Source organism: Falco peregrinus, chromosome 2 (genome assembly GCF_023634155.1).
Source record: "Falco peregrinus isolate bFalPer1 chromosome 2, bFalPer1.pri, whole genome shotgun sequence".
NCBI classification, from domain to species: Eukaryota; Metazoa; Chordata; class Aves; order Falconiformes; family Falconidae; genus Falco; species Falco peregrinus.
In genome coordinates this window covers 97109157-97127657 of record NC_073722.1, presented here as the reverse complement: position 1 = coordinate 97127657, position 18501 = coordinate 97109157, and the positions used below count along the sequence as shown (strand labels likewise).

The window sequence follows — 18501 nt, the reverse complement described above, 5'->3', positions numbered from 1 at the left end:
TGTGCTCGTAGCAGCTGGGAAGTGTTATGCTGTAGGCAGCACTCTAGAAGAGATGCTTCCCTCATTTACAGAAGGTGATATCCTGGTGGCTGGCGGTGGAGAAGGAGGAAGTAGTGTTTTTTTCTCTTTGCTGTGGGTGAATCAGTGCTGTCTGTGATGGATTCTCACTGCGACAGGCTCTAAATGGGAAATCTCAGGGGAAATTAGCCTGCAGCTTTTGCCTTTATTAAATATTCTCCAGTGCCATCCCAAAGGACCACTTTTTAGTGCTCCGCAATGTTTCATCTGTATTTTTAACATCACTTACATGAAGCGTGACAATGTGTGGCCTATATTTACATTAAGGTCTACCTACAAATAGTTAAGAAATGATAGATAGTCTGTTCTGTTCTTCAGGTCTGTGACATGATGATGTCTTATAGGTAGATCTGAGAACCTCAGCGGGAGATATTGCAGATTATTATGAAGTCCAGTAGCTTACTTAGAGTTATGGCTTATAATGATTGATTTAGCCATTTATTAAAACACCTATTTAATGATTGATTAAGCCTTTATAAACTATTTGTGACTTTTAAAATGTGACCTGATGTATTGTAGCTCCATTAGCATCTAGCTAATAAAATACACTGTGGACCTGTAATGCCTGTTAGGTTGACAGAGATTATATTTTAGGCTTTACATGTGTTGAAGTTTTAAGTACCTTGTTACAGATTGTTCTTGGTGGGTTTTAAGGTGTGTAAGTACAGTCTACTCCCTTAAAGCAAGTGGTGGGGCTGAGCTGGTGGTGGGGTGTTCACCTTGTGGGTCCTCTGCTGGGGTGGACCTGTTTGCTTTGGCATTACTGGTCTGTATAATCCATCATCACCTGGTACCGGCATCAAGCACCTCAATAAAGTGATCTCTCCCTGCTGCTGCTGAGGAACGAGTCTGTGTTGTGCTTGCCTGAGAGCAGAGCCCAGATCTGGGAACCAGCAAGTGATGCTCTTGCTTCTGCTGGGTGCCTGCGGGCGCTGTCCTTGGGAGCAGCTTTGACGGGGGTTTTTGCTGATATGGAGCAGAGCCCCCGTAATGCAGGTGACTGTTAACACAGATCCCAGCTGACTCTGCTGCCTGCTAGAGCAGGTGGGGTCCTGCACTTTCCTCTGCGTGGTCTGTGCTGAGGGAGCTCAAATTCATAAAGGCAGGAGGATGGATTGCTCTGGAGGCACGTGATGCCAGAGTTGGATTTAGCTGAGGAGGCTGGGGTGGAGGTGGGGAGAGGGGGAAGGTTGCCCCGAAAGAGGAGAGGTGCAGGCTAAGCTGTGCAACTGCTTCGTGACTAGAAGTGCATTGTTTCCTGGGTTTTCATAGAATCGGGGAATGGTTTAGCTTGGAAAGGACCTTAAAGATCACCTAGTTCCAACCCCCAGCCCCCCATACCTTCCACTAGATCAGGTTGCTCAAAGCCCCATCCAACCTGGCTTTACCTTTATTTAACTAAGCACCAAAATCTAAAGGTAAATTCTGTGCACAAGATTATAGGGGACTTTTTTTTTTAATCTGCCACCTTTGTCTGTGTATAGAAGCATTTTTTCCATGAACTGCTCAACTTTCCATTTGCTTGAGCTGTACAGAGCTGGCTGCTGGGATGAACTGTGTAATGGGATATCTGAATTGCATCAGGAAACCTGCTCCAGTTTAAGCAGCCCTGATTTAAAAGGAAATGCAGTCAAACCAGTACAAACTCCTACGCTAAGAAATTAAAACTTTATGTCCGATGGATGTAACTTTTGCTCAGGTCTGTAACTACTACTGCTGAGGGATGCTCAAGTGGACAACGAATAAAAGCTCCCAAGTGCAGGTTGAGTGATATACATTGCTGATGCTCTGCCCTTCTCACTGGGCTATAGGAAGTAGATAAAATTTGGCAAGAAAGGGCTGTTGGTTTAATTTGCTGATTTTTTTTCATCTGTCCCCGCTCCTGCCTACCAAGTGACTGTCTGCTGCACATGGTTAAATGATCTTGATGGATGGTATATGTTTGAAGAGTAACACTGTGCTCTTCCTCAGGAGTCTGAGCTTGTGAGACTTGGTGATGTTGTGGCAAGGCTGATGATGTGACTGAGCACGTGGGGATTCATGGAATGTGGGAATGGTCTTGCCCTATTGGTGGCTGATGTAAAAGCAGAAAATGGGAAGCCTTTTTCTTGGGCTTGGGCTGGTGGAATGGGGAGGTGACTTTGGGGAAGACTGAAGTTTATATTTCTCCATGTTGTCAAACAATTCAGCATTCACTCACTCATGTCTAGCATCCGCCTGTAATATTTATTTGTTTGCTTCTGGACATTTCCTACTAATAGCTAACCAGCCATGCTGTAGGAGATGGGGGAAGAAGGGGTGGGCTCCTGTGGCCCATGCTCCGTTGCTCAGTTTCCAGCCAGCTGTTCTGCAGCTGTTTGCAGTGCAGAGACTGCAGTGATTTAAACAGATGGGCTTTCCCAGAGCTTACCCCTGCACGGGCCAGGAGGTGGCAGGAGGCGAAGCCACCCTGCCTGCCACCCCCTCCAAGGGGACGTGTGGGGGGACTGTGTTGGAGTGCCAGGTGTTTCCGTGGGACACAGGTAGGGTGAAGAAAGCAGAGGTTTATTTACCCTTTCTGACTGCTTAAATATTCTTTTTTTTTTTTTTTTTTCCTCCTTGATTTTTCTTTCTCTGGAAAGTTTATAACTTTAACCCAGGGCTCAGAAATAAACAGTGAGGGACACTGATGAATTGCAAGGGGGGAAGCAGTGAATTCCCCTTTGGGTAAGAGGTTACCAGTCAAGCCTTGACCTTGTTAAAACATGTTAACTCAATAAAAGTCTGAGTATTTAAAGACAAGTGACTTCTTCCTGCCTTGAGGGGCATAATTAAGCCATTCCACACCCCTTAATGAAGAGTTGTGGGAGGAGGACTAGGGAGCTCCCTATCCTGGCTGCCTAAGTCAGGAGCCTTCCACTGGGGTCATCTCTGGTCCCGCAAGGCAGCACCCATGAGCTGCATGGAGCTGGTGCTGGGAGAGCCTGGCAGTGATTGCATAGGAAACCCGCTGTTTCCCAACTGTTGGGAGGATAGCATTGCTCCTTGTGCAGTTATTGAATCGGTTGAAATTGTGGTCAAGTGTTTTGTATTAAAGCAGACTGAATTTCCTGGGTAAAGCATGCAACAGAGCTTCATGGGGGGAGATTGTGTTCATCCATAAAAATTCCTGTCCAACTTAAAAATGGGAGTGCCCCTCTTCTCAGGGTTTCCTTATTTAAACATCCCTTGTATGTTTGTAAAAAAGTACATTGTACTTTTGTATTAATGTCCACAGAATGGACACTAATACAAATGGACACAGGAATGTGTCCAAAAGCACCTTCACCCCTTAATCTGCTATAGGATTTTCAAGGGAAATGCAGGAACTTGCTCTGTTTCCAAGTGGCGTGTTTGTGCCTACTGAGCTGTAATCAGTACCCACTGGTGTGAATCCTTCTGGAGTTGTGGCTGAAAAGATGAACAAATAAGGAATCCTTCATCCCAACCAGACCCCAGGAACACACACACGCTAACCAGCTGTGCAGAGCAATAATCCCTGCTGCGACTGCTTTACACCTGGAGTGCTGTTACTGCCTCTTGGCTATTGAAAAAGTGCTGGGCTTCATTTATTTTATATTTTTCATGAACTCTTCACTTTTGTGCTGTGTTCTCCCTAAAAGAATTGCGTTTTCAAGTGCCTTTCCCGCAGCAGGTTTCCCTGTGAAGGCAGGGTCTGTGCTTGACAGGAGGCTTTTGCTCAGAGAAGGGTCTGTAACGTCATAGCAGTTGAGTGTTACCATGCTTGTGTGACTGTTTGGGGGACCTTACCTGCTTCACGGGACTGCTGTTGACTCCCTGAGCCCGGTGGCAGTGGGTTGTGGGGTGTGAAGAGCAGGGGAAGGTGGCTTGGTCAGCTTCGTGTTCCCTGTGTGGGCTCTGGGCGGTCTGTAGGGCTCCCATGGGACTGCAGGAAGGGCTGTGCTTGTCTGTGCCTGGGTGCAGAGTCCCCACGGACACCACAGCTATTTTAAGTCAAATCCACCATCATTAGCTACTCCCATTAAAATACTAGGGCTGTTAACTGCAGTACTTTTACGAGCAGCTCAGCTGCCCAAGCAGAGGTGATGGAGATTTGGGGACGGTAATCCTCTTGGTTATCCCTGTGTAAGCTGTCCTGTGCCAGCTTGATACCAAGGGAAGCTCACTGCCTTAGCAGAGACAATTTTAGATGCCATGTCTTTTCTTGTTGTGGGTAACCAGAATTCATCTTAATTTAAATCTCAGGGCTTCATCAAGGTTATAAGCTCAATGCATGACAGTGCTGGGAAACATCCTTAAATACCCCCCAGATGGACTCTGGAAAGATTATTATGCTGTAATTTGTTTCTGTAGCTCCACAAAAGTGGTTTTTGACCTTGGGACCATGACTCTGCTATTCCCTCTGCTAGCATCCCTGGTGCTTTTGTCCAGACCAGTTTTGTCCAAATTAAATGACTGGGTGTTGGAGCTTCTGTTTTTTCATGAGAGGTGCTTCCCAGCTGAAGAGGATCACTTTGCGTCAGACTTTTTCCCTCGTGGTTTTTCTTTTGTTTCTGCTATGGGGCTGAAGGGTTGGAGGGTGAGGAACCACCTGAAACCTCAGCCCCAGGGCAGGTAGGTGCAGGGTGGTGGAAGGTACCTGCTTGTGCCTGTACAGCAGCAGTGCTCAGTCGGGCCAGTGAGTCATCTTAGGAATAGCTTGACGTTGGCAGCTGAAGGGTTGGTTTTTCTTTTATAGTAGTAATTATTATTAATAAAGAGCTTTGAGTTTGGGAATGGCAAAAGAGAGTGGACCAATAGCCCAGGGACTGGGCATTTTGCTGGGAAACAAGGCAAAATTCTCCACTCCGTCTTGTACGATGGGATAGGGAGGCCAGAGGCTCTGATCCTGTCCTGCTGGCACTCGTTGCTATCCCGTAGAAGAGTGGATCCTTCAAGATGTCTAATCTGTGTAGCATGAATTTCAGTCACCTTTCAAGGACTCCTTCAAACTTGCTCACAGGCTCCCAGAAGCCTTTAAATGACAGGCTGAAAACCATTGCTCCAAGCCCAGGAAAGGCAGATGCCGAGGGGTGTGACCAGGTTGCAGTTTGAGAAGTGTGCTGGTGGGAAATCCAGGGCTCCTGATCTGCTGGGGACTGACTGACTGCTTTGGACAGCTTGTTGTCAGCAGGACTGAGCTTGGCAGGGAAGTGCTGAAATCCCGTTTGCCCACTTACACGGGTTCAGTTATTAAACACATCAGAAATCCCCATCTGCTTTGTAAGCCTGTCTGCAGCAACATAACCCAAAGCTCGGCTCTTGCCTTTGCCGTTTGCCTTTGGGTGAGGCTGGAGGGAGCTGGAGCTGTGCAAGCTGTCTTCTTTTTAGGGTAGGGCTCCCCTGTGGGTGCAGGAGGGGTGCAGCCCTCTGCATCGTGCTTGCTGCCTGCCAGGGCTCTTGCTGAAATGGGCTGTTGGTTTGTGTACAGGGGTGTTTGAGCAGCGGATGGAGGAGGAGGTGAAACTTTCCTCGCTGCGAGTTGTCCGGCGTTCTGCAAGGTGCTACGCCTTGTATGCAAATGTCGAATTTATTTTTTTTGGTGCCTCTAGAGAGGCTTTGACGTTCTGTCTAGAAGCTATTAATTACCTAGACAAGGAAAGCAGAACATACCCAATTAATGGCTCCTACCGCTTAGACCTGTCTCTCTGGCTGATCTGCCATGAACTAATGAGCAGCTCCTTTCGCTGGGCCACCAGTGAGCTTGAACTTCTCATCAGTTTTCCTGGGGAGAAATGAAAGCAGCAGCGATGTGCAGGAACAAATGACTGGAATTCGGTTATTAACCTGGGCTGAAAATTGACTCTATGTGCTAGTAATTACCCGGGGGATGTTAGGAGAAAGGCCTAGTGAAGGGTTCAGAGCTGGTATTTGACAGACGATCACAAGCAATTGAGTTAGCATTACTTAAGTTCCCATCCTGTGTCCGAGGTGCAGCGCTGCGCTGGGTAAGCGTAGTGACTGCAGTGCAAACCTGGAGTAAAACGGGTTAGTTTAAAACAGCTCCAGTCCCAGATGACTTCCTCCTTTAGTGATATTTTATAGCACAGCTGCATAGCATCTCATATATTTTTGAGTACCTTAGTTTACAGGTCATTTAATTTATTTGCAGGCTTTGTTTTCGTTCCCTAGGGTAATTTTGTTCCTTTGCACATGTCTTTCCTATAAAGGCATTAAATTGTGCAGTTTGTCACAATAGTTCAGCTTTTATGCTGGCAGTCGGTGCTCTTCAAAGATCCTTGTGTGAAGTTTAGACTCCTGAATCATTAGAGGATCGTGAAAGAAAAGGAATAATTTAGAAGGCGAAGATGTTTTGTCGTCTTTGAAATTGGGAACGTGCGAAAGGAGAAAATGTTTAGCAGTACAATCCACCTCAAAGAACTTATCTTAGGAACTCCAGAAAATGAATTTCCTTTCTTTATTCAGGATGTAAATAATCGAAAATGTCACTCCTGAGCTGAGTAATTTGTTCAACAAAAGGATCTTGAGGAGCTGACTCCCCTCGCTTTCATGAACGTGCCCAAGACATCAGAGGACCTGTCTCTTTAGCAGTAGGAACTGAAGGGTTTGAAAATCAAATGAGCAGCGTGTTCTCGTGCAAAATATATAAATAAATCCCACACGTGCTTTGTAATCTTCCTTGCATTTCCAAAGCCTTGTTTATCTGGATAGGCTGGGGTTTAGGTTAGCTCCTGGGAGCTTTGAACGGGTGTAGCAATGATGCGTTGTTGCAGCGATGGTTGTTAACGTGCTGTTTAATGTACTTGGTAGCGTGGCTGAAACATTCGTATGGTTACTATATCATCATTGCACATTGGCAAGGAATTGAGGGTTTTTTTTTCTTGATTTGAAGTTGCTTATGTGTGTTTATTAAACTGAGATTAGTGTTGTGTAACAGTTACAATATTTAAGCCCATCTTTAACGTAAGAGATGGTGCAGCTGAAGTGGAAAAGATATATAGTGTGTGCAGGGAGGGGGCCAGGGGGTGGTGGGGGGTCTGGGAGTGGGGAGAGGAGGAGTTGTGCCCTGGAACAGGCTGTCTGCCCTTCCCCCAGGGCTAAAACAACCCTAGATCCCGGGTGGATGTGGCAGCACAGGGCGAGTGATTGAGCCTTGAGGCTGCCAGGCGGGGGTTTGGGTAGGACAGGAGGGTTCGGGTTGTGCTGTCACACGGTCTGTCTTGCCCCAGCACATGTGCTTCGTAGTTTTAGCGTGTGCATGTCTGTATCTGGAGCTTTGGTCTGGGCTTCAGTCAGAAAATGGGGCATTTTTGGCATTTTTTCCATCCTTGGGGTTTTACTAATCAATTCTGCTGGCTTGCTCTTGCTGCCCTGCCCTGGTTTTCTTATCTTTGTGCTTTTGGGCTGCCTAATCTGTGCTCTGGCATTTCACCATCACTCCTTGGCTTTCTTTTCCTCCTATAGTCCCCTGCCCTGTTTCCCTTTGCAGTCTTAGTGCCTGGCTAGTTTTGTGTGTGGTGGTTTTTTTTTTATTATTATTTTATTTCCTCTCCAGGCATTTTCATTTGTCTTTGCAGACAATCTTCAACAAAAGCCTCGCATGGTCTAATTTGTTTTCTATTTCCAGCCTGGACTTAAAATAACTCCTTTGTTCCATGAATGGCCTGTGTATGGATCCAAATCCTACCTCCCCCTCCCTCTTTTTTTTTTTTTAAGTGTGAGTTTCTCTTTTCTGTTCCTTGTCAGTATCTTTAATTACTTGAAGGGTCCCTTTTGGGCATTTAGACCTCAGCTGCCCATCAGTAGCTGCGGGTTGTGTGTGGCCGTGTGTGTGCCAGCCCTCGCCGCATCCTGGCGGACCAGCATGGAGATGGGTTTGCAGGGCCCTGGGTGCCCTGGCGTGGGAGCAGCGATGCCGTTGTGTAATGGGAGCAGCTCTGCTATCACATCCCTGCTGAGGAGCTCTCTGTCCAGATGGTCCATGGGTTGTCTGCATGCTTTTGCAGTCTCAATTGCAAAAACCAGGAGATGCTGAAGTTTGGTTGGCTTTTTTTTTTAATTGATTAGAATGGGAAAATCCACCAGTGGGAGTAGGGGAACGAAAGGGGAAGAGGCATGTCATGGTAGAATTTGAAAAGCAAAGGCTTAGGCTGGCCGTGCTGATGCTGACTTGAGGCTGGAGCCATGGCCAGGCTGACACTTGGTATGTGGCTCGTGCATTTTAATGAGATGACGTCCCTGCAGCTGGGGAGTGACAGCCGAGTGCTCCTGCAAAGAGAAATGGGTCAGTCCTCTTCATTTAAGCGCATATGTGCCCCTCTGGGAGCTGTCACAAGGTCACTTGCAGCCTCTTTGCCGAGGGCTGGGAGGTAGTTAAACCGTGTGAAACCTGTTGCAAGTGCTTGTCTGCCGAGGGGTGTCTCTGGTGGGGCAGGTAGTGCAGATGTCTCATCTGCTCCCGAGCAACTGGATTATGCCACCGAGAGCTGGGATCTGAGCAAGGGCTGTTAGCAGCAGGAGTTGCAGCACAGTTAGCATGTCCTTGCCTCTGCCAGAAGCATCAGGCCAGGGTTGTGTGGCTGCGGGGAGCAGCCTGTCTGGCCAACTTGCCTTTCCAAACACAACTGGGAGTGTGGCTGGCAAAATCCAACCCTCTGACCTTGCTCCTTGCAGCTGCGGTGCCAAGATCTGCACGCAAATGCTGGCAAAGGTTATCTTGGGGCAGAGCTAAACATGAGTCCCATGCCCAAAATAGCTTGGAAAGATTGAAAAGGAGAAATACAAGTCACAAATCCTGCTTTGCTGCTTTGGGCAGTGGTAGGAACAGGGCAGAGAAGACACCTTTCATCAGGGATCAGAACCGGTTCAGCATGGAGCTGTGCCGTGGTGGGAGAGCTGATGCAGCCTGGAAGTTTCCAGCACAGAGGCAGCAAACCAAGACAAGAGACTTCAGCTCCTGAGCTTCTGCCATCCCCTTGGTGGCCTTCAGGACTGGTTGTACCTTCTGACAAGGGTAACATCCTGCCCTGGGCAGCTTCTGTGGTGGTGCTGCAAGGCCCCTTCTTCCCCCAGATCCGCTGCTGTAATTGCTCGTGCATCCGCACTGTCAGTCAGGCTGGGAGATTCATCTTGTTCAGAAGACATCTGGCTAAGAGATGAGGGAGGAGGGCTGCTGTCAGCGGGTGAGCTGGGGGACAGGGCGAGAGCCGCTTTGGTTGCTTCTGTTGGAGGTGCACCTGAGGGACCGCAGGGTCTGGCCACGATATGCAGGGTGCTGCCAGCCCAGCTTTGCTATTGTGCTCTAACAAAGCAAGGAAAACACTTTAGGATCACCTGCAGGTACAAGCCTTGACTTCTGGGGTTGGAATAACCTCTCCTCCATACCACAGAGCTCAGGATGTGCCTGATCTTTCCTGTTGACCCTGTGCTGCTATTTTAATTTAAAACCTCTGTACCCTGCTGTGATTGAGCGCTACTGTGGATTCCCAGGCTGCAGACACTGACATTGTCATCTCTGTTATTCTGAATAGAGCCCTGAATTTATGGCAGACGCCTGCTTGCTTATTGAAAGGACTTAATAGATACAGTACATACAAATATTTGTGTATAACGTCAACTGTCTTCCAAGGAAATTTCATGCACATACTGATTAGACAAATCCATTACCATTACATTGTGGTGTGTTTCTTAGGAGTGTGTCTCTACCGTTTTCGTCACATCTTAATTATTTTTGCTTCCACTAGTCCTTTAAAGCAAGTGTGGGTAAATCTCTTAACTGTTTTTCAGATCTGGTTTTGATCTAGAGCTGCAACGTGCTTTGCTGTGCCGCATACCAGCGCGGGGCTTTTGAGCATCATGAGTTGGTTGGTCTCTTGGAGGTGAACGTTTATAGCTTGGTATTAATTAAGCGTTATAAACAAAGCTCTCCTTTTATTTCAGAACACGAGTTGACTGGAGGATCTAGACCTTTCTTGTTTGAAGAGGAAAATTGTCATGTATTTAGCGTTTGAGTAAAGAGGACTTGGTTGTTTTTTTCCAAAAACTTGCATCATTTAGTGTAATTAAACATTAGCTTTGTTGTCAATACTCTTCAATTAAATGTGCCCTGGTGAGTGCTAGCAGCGTTTCACTTACTTGCATTGCCTGTATAGTATGGTGATACTAGTCATTGCCTTTTAATAAGGTCTTTTGCAGTCATTTTGTGGGCTACCTCCTAACGTTTTCTGTAGACTGTCCATGGTCTGTAGACCACAAGCTGAGTAACATTGTGCCGGATTTTATTCTTATTTCAGCATGTCCTTGCTTTAAACAACAACAACAACAACAAAACCCCAAAAAACTCAACCAGAAAAAAGTTTATTTTGGACTTGAGGAGTGTGTTTTCATTGGGATCTTTAAAACTCTTAGGAGGATGGATGGTCTGGTATTTTCTGTGAGCTGGGAGTGTCTTGTTGTTATCACCTTTCAGACAGATGAACTAAGGCATGGGGTAATTACAGCAGCTCGCCCACGTTTGTTGTTTGTTTTGTGTCAGCAGTGAGCAGGCACCTCACCTGGGACTCGGGCAGTGCAGAGCTGATCAGGAAGGTTGGCTTTGACTTTGAAGAGCAACAAGTGTGTCAAATGACATTAACGATGGTTTTTGCAACTCGGGTTAATTGCAAACCCTCGTTGTGGCCCTGTAGGGTTTTTGCATGGCCCTGACTGTATCGCTACCTGCTTTGGCTGCAGGCGCTGGGCTGACGGGCCGGTGCAGAAGCATGCAGCCCCGTGCCCCAGTGGTGGTGACTGTGAACCTGTAGATGGTTGCGGGCCATCACGAACTTGTCTGTGCCCATCTGTTGGGCTGGATACGAGTCTACTTGGCCCAGTGCTGTACAGTCCCTTCGCACGGGCTGTGCCTGAGCTGGCAGCCAGGCGGGCAGGCAGAGCTCCCCTGCATGCAGGCGAGCCTGCAGCAACTTGCAGGGGCTTGTAGAGTGCTTTCATGGTGTAAATTAGGGAGAACAGGCAATGGGGAAATGATTTTAGACTGTAAACGGCCTATGAAGAGGAGAAACAGAGGAGCAGGGTGGTGGTGGTGGTGGTTTGCCGTGTGGAGCTGGCAGGGTGGAGGAGGAGGGAGCGTTTGAAGGCTCTAGCAGCAGGACAGGATCCTGGGAGTCTCCCAAAGAGGTGGAAATAAATGGGTGGGGGAGGGCTTTTGCCTCTTCTGCAGGTTGATGTTGTAGCCCTGGTGCTGGGCTTGCTGGTAAACTCCAACTTTCTCCTGTTCTGAATCGGGGACTGTAAATCTCCTCGTACCCAGTGCTCTAATGGCTAACGCAGGTCTGCGGATAAAACAGCCTCTGATGGGGACTCCAACTGGGGGGGAAAATACTTTTCCTGTGAGACAATGTCTGTTCCTCATCAAAATCAGTTGAGAAAAGTAGGAACCGAACAGCTTGATCTTAAAGATTTAAAGAGCCTGGCTGCACTGTTTCTCTTTCCGTTAATCTGTTTCTATTGTTTGTGTTCCTCTCTTGAAAATAACGAGTAAAAGGTTGCGGATGAGGAGGCACCCCAGGGTCTTTTGCTGGGAATAGGTGGCCAAGCACCGTCCCAGCTGCACCCGGCTCTGAAGCAGCACCAGTATATCCCCAGCAAGATGTTACGCTCCCCAGTGGGAGCACCCACAGCCTTGCTGCCAGCTCATCAGGGACCTTCCTCCTCCCTGAAGTGGTGCTGGGCTGGGCATGCTGCAGCAGCCCCTTTCTTCACAGGTGAAGTGTAAAAACAGTGTCTAAAGGGCTGTGGCACCTGTGGAGCTGCCCCGGTGCAGGGCTGACCTCCAGCCCAGCCATGGTGGAGAGCAGCTGGGGCCTTAGACTTGTGCTGAGATTTGCTGGTGACCTGCTGCTCCGTGGTTTGCAAGCATGGGAATGCACGGGCAGTGCTTCGCCTGTTCGCAAGCACAGGAGTTTTACTCTTGGCTTTCTGGGGCTGCTTGTTGAAGTGCAGGTAGTTTGCTGCCCTTGGTAAAGAAAAAAACTTTTGTGGTCTTCCTAGCAAGTGGTTAATACATGGCACGGCTCATGGGCAGTGTGCCTTGAGGCAGGATGGTTTTGTTTGCCCCTGTAATTTCACCCCCTTGTGTGTGTACCCCTCTACTAGAGAGTTAACTACTTTTTTCTGGTTGCACAGACAGAAGCAAAAAAGCTTTTAAACTGTTTAGAGCTTGATGTCTTGTGGCTTTGCGCTTGGGGCTGAGTTTTAAGGCTGAATTTCTGATCTGAAGAGTTTAAAAGAAAAATCAGCCTGTTTCTTTCACTGTAGGCAGGTGCCACAGCACAGTGTGCTTTACCTGCTGGGCTTCCAAGGAAGCAGTTGGCTTGCTGAAAGCTGCCAAGGGCTCTGCGCGCCCCCCTCCCCACCCCCCCCCCACCCCCCCCCCAGCTTGGAGTAAGTGTGTGTACGTGTGTGTATGTATATATATTTAAATGTGCTAATTAACTCTTAGGTGGCTGCAAGCCAAAATGTCCAAGTTGGAATTCATTAGTAGGAAAGTACCTTAAACTTCTGCAGATCCCAGCGAGCTTTTAGAGCCCTTGAGAACATCGTGCATGTGTCCTTGGCTGCTGCAGGGAGGGTTTGTCCCTGTGGAAGCACACGTGGGCTGCAGGGGAGCTGGGAGGTGGGTGGTGGTGTGTCCCCGGAGGGGAAGCCAGGGGGATTTGAGCCGCGTGCTCCTGGCGTGGCCCCCAGCTTGGAGTAGGAATTGGTGATTAAAATCCTATCCAGTCGGAAGCATAAAGGGGAAGTGGGGTGGTCATACTGGAGGTACAAATACGTGCTGGCTGCCAAGGGTGCCTCTGAATTCCCCTTCGTGCACAGGGGCTTTCTTGCCTTGGGAGCGCATCGCAGCAGGCTCCGTGGGAGGCCGTCCCTGGCCAGGATGAGGGTCAGGCTCTTCCCAGGCCACTGGTGCTTCCCCAGGGTGGCAGGTAACGTGCCCTCAGGCTCGGCAGGGCTGCAGGGCTGGGGGGAATCCCAGCTCCTGTGCAGGGACTGAGCCAAAAGCAGGAGGGGACCTGGCTGTCCCTCCTCTCCCTGTCTTGAGAACCAAACTTCGCTGTGTGTTTTCCTGAATGTAACTTGGCAAAATATCTTTTGCCAAAAAGGTCCGTCTGACCCTCGGCTGGAGCGTGGCGGTATCTGTCATCCTTAGGCATTAATGGGAACGTGCTGAAAAAAAATACTTTTGTAGAACTTGGTCCTTTTGTAAGGCATGCCTCCTTAGACTGCTCTCCTCTTGCTGTCATTGCCCTGCTTGTCGTGCCAGGGACTGTTGCCTTGGTTTGATTTTATTTCTGGCTAGTGAGCAGTGCGTGGATGCCGGCAAACCAGCAAGGCGGTCCAGTGCCTGCCTGCAGCAGATAGCAAGCGGTTTATCAACATGGGCTGATCTGTGGTCTCACAGGATGAAAAAAAAAATCAGAAAAAGAAAAACTTCCTCTTCCCCCCTGCCTCCCCTTTCCCACCCTCTTTTTGGTTTTGTACACACCAACTGCTGTTTCAGTTGAAATTGCGTTGGCTCGGCTGGCTGTGCTCCCTGTGCAAGAGACCACGGGAGTGTGGGGACAGGCTGTTGGGGAGCCTGTGGTGCCGGAGGCTTTCTGTGCTGCTCATGGTGGGCTGATGAAAGCTGTCGATATTGCCCAAAACCTTGCACAAATCTGCACTTAATGTGTACCTCCGCTGGGGAGGAGTGTGAGTGTGCCCAGCATTGCGTGGGATGGAGAGTGGTCCTGGAGATGGGGAGATGGGGCTCTCCCTGCGCAGGATCTGTCCCAGCAGCATCCCCCAAGCTCAGGCAGCAGTGGGAATTTATGCTTTGTGTAATTAGCCATTAATGTGAGAACAAGAGAGGGACTTTTTACAAGGGTATGTACTGATAGGATAAGGGGGAGTGGTTTTAAACTGAAAGAATAGATTTAGATTAGATATTAGGAAAATTAGGAAGAAACTCTTTACTGCGAGGGTGATGGGACACTGGTACTGGGTGCCCAGAGCAGCTGTGGGTGCCCCATCCCTGGCAGTGCTCAAGGCCAGGCTGGACGGGGCTGGGAGCAACCCGGGCTGGTGGCGGGGAGGTTGGAATGAGATGATCTTTATGGTCCCTTGCAATCCAAATTATTCATGATTCTATGAATAGTTAATGCACCTTAAACTGGCAGCATTTAGATGTTTGTTACTTTTTCATTGAAATCCAGACAAAAACCAGGAGGCTTAAAATCCTCACCAAAGTGAAGTATCTATAAAAATGAGTTGCTTGTAAATATTCTCTTGGGGCTGAGGGGAGTCCTTCCCACTTTGTTGGTTTTGCTGATTTTGTTACAGCTGGGAAAGGAATTGCAAGACATGGTAAAGCAGTGAATGTATGGGTGACAGGGGTGTTTGTGGAGATACCCTCAGGGGCATGGTGTCTGCTCTGGCTCTTGGTCCTGGTCAGAAAGGCTGATCTAGGTGGCATTGGAGGCATGGGGTGCGCTTTGGTCCTGGGTTTTAGTGTAGCCCCCTGGATGGATGTGACTGCTGGGGAGGTCAGTGCTCGGTTGTCCATCCTGGTGTAAATCAGGGCTTATGTCAGGTGGCTGCAAAAACAGCCACAGCTCGGAAAGGAGGGCACTGAGAGAAATGTGTGTGGATGCGTGAGAGCATGGATGGGGAAAGGGATGGGCTGAAGAGTGACCTTGTGCCTTTGGACCTCGTGTTGGAAGTGCTGAAATTCTAGCTTGTGTTTTTGGGAACTACGTCACCCCCCAGAAAGATACCTGTCTTCAAGAGACTTGGAGGCATCGATCAACAGGGCCCAAATAAATTGCCAGTAGTTTGTGGGCCTTGTCCTTCTGGTGCTAGGGGAAGGCTTTCCAGGGCAATTGGGTGGGATGGATTTGGGATAATCTTGTATCAGGACTTCCCTGTGATAGGAATAATTCACAGCAAAAAACTTGGCTGTGGTGTTTGCCAAGCGGAAAGGGGGGCTACTGGAGAACTGGGTGGGGGCGGTCAGGTTTTGGTGATCACCCAGGGCTTTGATGTTGGGTTGTCTTGGGGCCATGGTTGAGTGAATTCTAACCTGTTGCTTTCCTGTTTGCTTCCAGTTGTTGCATGACGTGTAAAGTGCACGCATGATGAAGAGGAGCTCTCAGCTCTCCTAATCCTTTATCAGTGATTCGGAAGCAGTGACCGCTGCACCTGCTCTTTCGACATGTCTGGATCTGCACAGCCCGTGACGCAGAGCTGGCGCACTGCTGAGCCACGCTACCCCCCGCACGCCATGTCCTACCCGGTTCAGATTGCTCGACCACATGCGGTAAGGCAAGAGGCTTTCCTTCGTTAACCGCTCACAGGGTAGGAGCCGCATGGTGTGTCCCCATTGCTGGGGCAGTGGTTCAGCTGCACCGCTCTTGGATGTGGCTGTTACAGAGAAATCAGACTGTTTCCATGCCTGTGGTACAGGATTTCATAGTTCCTCTCTCAGGGGTTCCTCTTTTCTTTCTCTGTGTGCTGTTTTCAGCTTTTCTCTTGCCTTTCTGTCACTTGCTGTGGCGGTGCTCGTGGGCTCTGGCTTCTCACTTCTGCACACCAAGAGTCCATTTGTCTTCCTGGCAGGAGCATCCATGGTTGGAGGTGGGCAGGATGACTGTCTGCGTGAAGCAGGGGAGCGCGTGGCCTTCAGCCCTCTTTGGCATGGCCTTTCCTTGGTGCTGGGTCACAAGGGAATGAGTATCCCCTCCGGCCCATGGGCTTACTGCTTTCCAGTGAACCTGGTCCTGGCTTCTCACACCCATGGGTTTCCAGGCAGACTGCTGGGGATGAACCTGGTGCTTGCCCTTTGGTCAGGAGACCTGCCTCTCTCTACATGGCGTTCCTGGCTGGTGGTGGCGCTCCTGCTCCTGGGGAGTGAGAAGAAAACAGAGCTGCTGATTTTTTCCATTTTGTCCTTCCCTACTTTTTTTCCCCTCTTACCTTTGACCTCTAGTCTTGTCTCCTCTTGGATCAAGGCATGAGCTGGTGGTGATTTTGTTGTTGGCCGTGTTTTTTCTGACTCCACCAGAGCTTGCACAGGTTAATTCGCCTGGATCCAGCCTCCTTTCTGTGCCATGGCACTCACGTCTGTGCTTGCTCATCCTGAATGGTTAAGTGTTTTAAGTTTAAGCCCTTAACAGAAAAAAAACCCCTCTCCTTAGAGGAACAGTTTTAGTCAGCTCAACAAGCTGCTTAAATGAATCTTATTACTTGCTGGAGTGTGGCACAGGCTTGCAAAGGCTGCTCTTTGGAGCCACTTCTGGGTGGGTTACAGCAAGCTGGCCACAGCCAGGAAGGTTTTTGTAACTCAAGTCGAATGGTAAAATTCCTGCTGTGATGATTTTAGGGTTTGACTTGAAAGCCTGGAAACCCATCAGGTGTCAGCGAAGGGGTGAAATTCCCTTGTCTGCCCTCTTTGCGGGGTTTCAGTAGAGCAGCACAGGGAGCAGAGCTGGAGTTTGGAAAGGCTTTGAAATAGAAGCGTTAAGGAGGGCGCAGGACGAGCTTTTGGCTGCATTAGCTGGCTCATCTAGATCGCTCGGGGCCTGCGTGCTTCTGCACAAAGAAGCTTTTCATCCAGGGTATGAGACACGCTGACCTGGTTCGATTTATGGGAGTTTTACTTCCATCAGTGTCAGCGCATTTGTTTGGGAGGTAAGACAGAACGAGAGCATTTGTCTCAAAAAAAAAAAAAAAAAAATAAAAAATAAAAAATCCCAGTTCTTTTTTTACCAGGAACCCAAGCAAGAGGAGGATGTGACCAGGTGAGCAAGACCTGCAGTTGTTGCAAAACTGTAATTTAAAAACAAACCAAAGAAACCTCAATACCCAATGTGGAGCTGGATTTTAAAGAGAGTGGAAGGCTCCTAGCCCTGGGATGTTGAGTCCTTGTCTCCTGCAAACCCTGGTTGTTTCCCCTTAATGTTGCAATAGCAGAATGAGTCAAATGGGGTGGTTGTTTGCCAGTCAGATGAAGCTCAGGGTTTCTCCAACCTGCCCTGCTTACTGGCTAGAGTGAACACTGGTTTTATTCTATAGTATTAATGTTGGAAGAAGTTGCTGGCATTTGCTTCTAGAAGCTATTTTTACAGCCGCATGTAATCTTCTGAAGTTATGTGATACCTTTTAGGGTCTGGGTGCAGGAGGGGTCCGAGCTGAGATATTTTTTTTGGATGGGAAGCCGAAAAGGCTCCTCTCAGCAGAAGCGTGCCAGCCCCACGCAAGCTGAACACACCTCGCCTCTCCTTGGGAGGGGGGGCAGAGCCTTTTCTGAGGCGTGTGTCCCTGCGTGATCTGCCCTGCCACGCTCAGCTGTTTGCAAACACGTGTCTCTTGCTCGGTGGCGCCGTGAGCTGGAACCTGGCCATGGCTCTGGGGCTGGAGCTGATCTCTGGTGGGACTGCTTGGGAGAGGAGAGCCCAGTTGCTTTGAAGTTGCTGCACTGTTTAATATTAAAAGTCAGCGGTATTTGCTTGCATGTCTTGGCCAGGTCAGTTTTGTCATGGGGTGTGTTTGCACAGTGAGAGCTTGTTTGGAAGAAAGCAAGAGAGGCCAAAACCAACCCGACACTAGCATGTCTTGTATCTAATTAGATTTTGGTTCTGGTTTGCTGCATTCCAAGACATCCTTTCTTGAGAACTGGGAATTCATCAGTCTGGGGATCCTTATCCCAGCAGTGGAAATGCCCTGGGTGACCTTCTGGGCACGTGCGCAGGGCTGAGCACAGCAGGGCTACAAATGCTATTATATTATAAATAAATAATCACAGTCCAACTGTGACGGTTGCACCCAGGGAAATGCAGTGCAGCAGGAATACTGAGCTCAGAAATGAGCCGTGACATTATTTTAGGCTTGGAGACACTTTATGAAAAGTGATTTAAAAGATTGCAGCTGTTTGATTTCACAGATGAGGCAAGTGGGAGGGGATGTTTTGAAGTGGCAGAAGGCAGTGGAAACAGGCTTGGGCACTTTTCTTCTCCCGTTGTATAAAAGCCAAGGGAATATCCAACAAAATGGGGAAAAAGATGCATTTCGAGTGAATAAACAGAAATATGCTTTGTACATATGGCCACCATCTCCCAGCAGTGTAATCCAGGAGTTACTGCTGAGCTTGGAGCTGGCAGAGAAGATTCGGTATCGGTCGAGTGAGGATGTCCCTTGGCTGGTTTCACTCTTAAGTGCCAGCTTTGGGCAGGGCTGTGAACCCGTAGGTCTGATCCAGACTGAGCTCTGATGGGTGGTGCAGCAAACAGGCTTTTCTGTGGGGTAAGTTGGTCCCCAGTTGTATCAGGGTGTCATCCTCCTCCTCCGTGCTGAGAGACGTCTGGTCCCAGCAGCTGTCGGGGAGGCTGG

General features: G+C 48.8%; 1 protein-coding gene across 10 annotated transcripts in view; it reads left to right on the top strand.

Annotated features, from left to right (window-relative positions):
• The window catches only part of NCOR2 (nuclear receptor corepressor 2), a 253710-nt gene that overhangs the window by 60608 nt on the left and 174601 nt on the right, over window positions 1-18501 (top strand). For all 10 annotated transcript variants that reach the window (XM_055794127.1, XM_055794120.1, XM_055794126.1 and 7 more), the window contains exon 2: window positions 15222-15433. In XM_055794127.1, the coding sequence (XP_055650102.1) occupies window positions 15329-15433 (105 nt within the window). In that variant the 5' untranslated portion in view covers window positions 15222-15328. The remainder of the gene's footprint in view (window positions 1-15221; window positions 15434-18501) is intronic.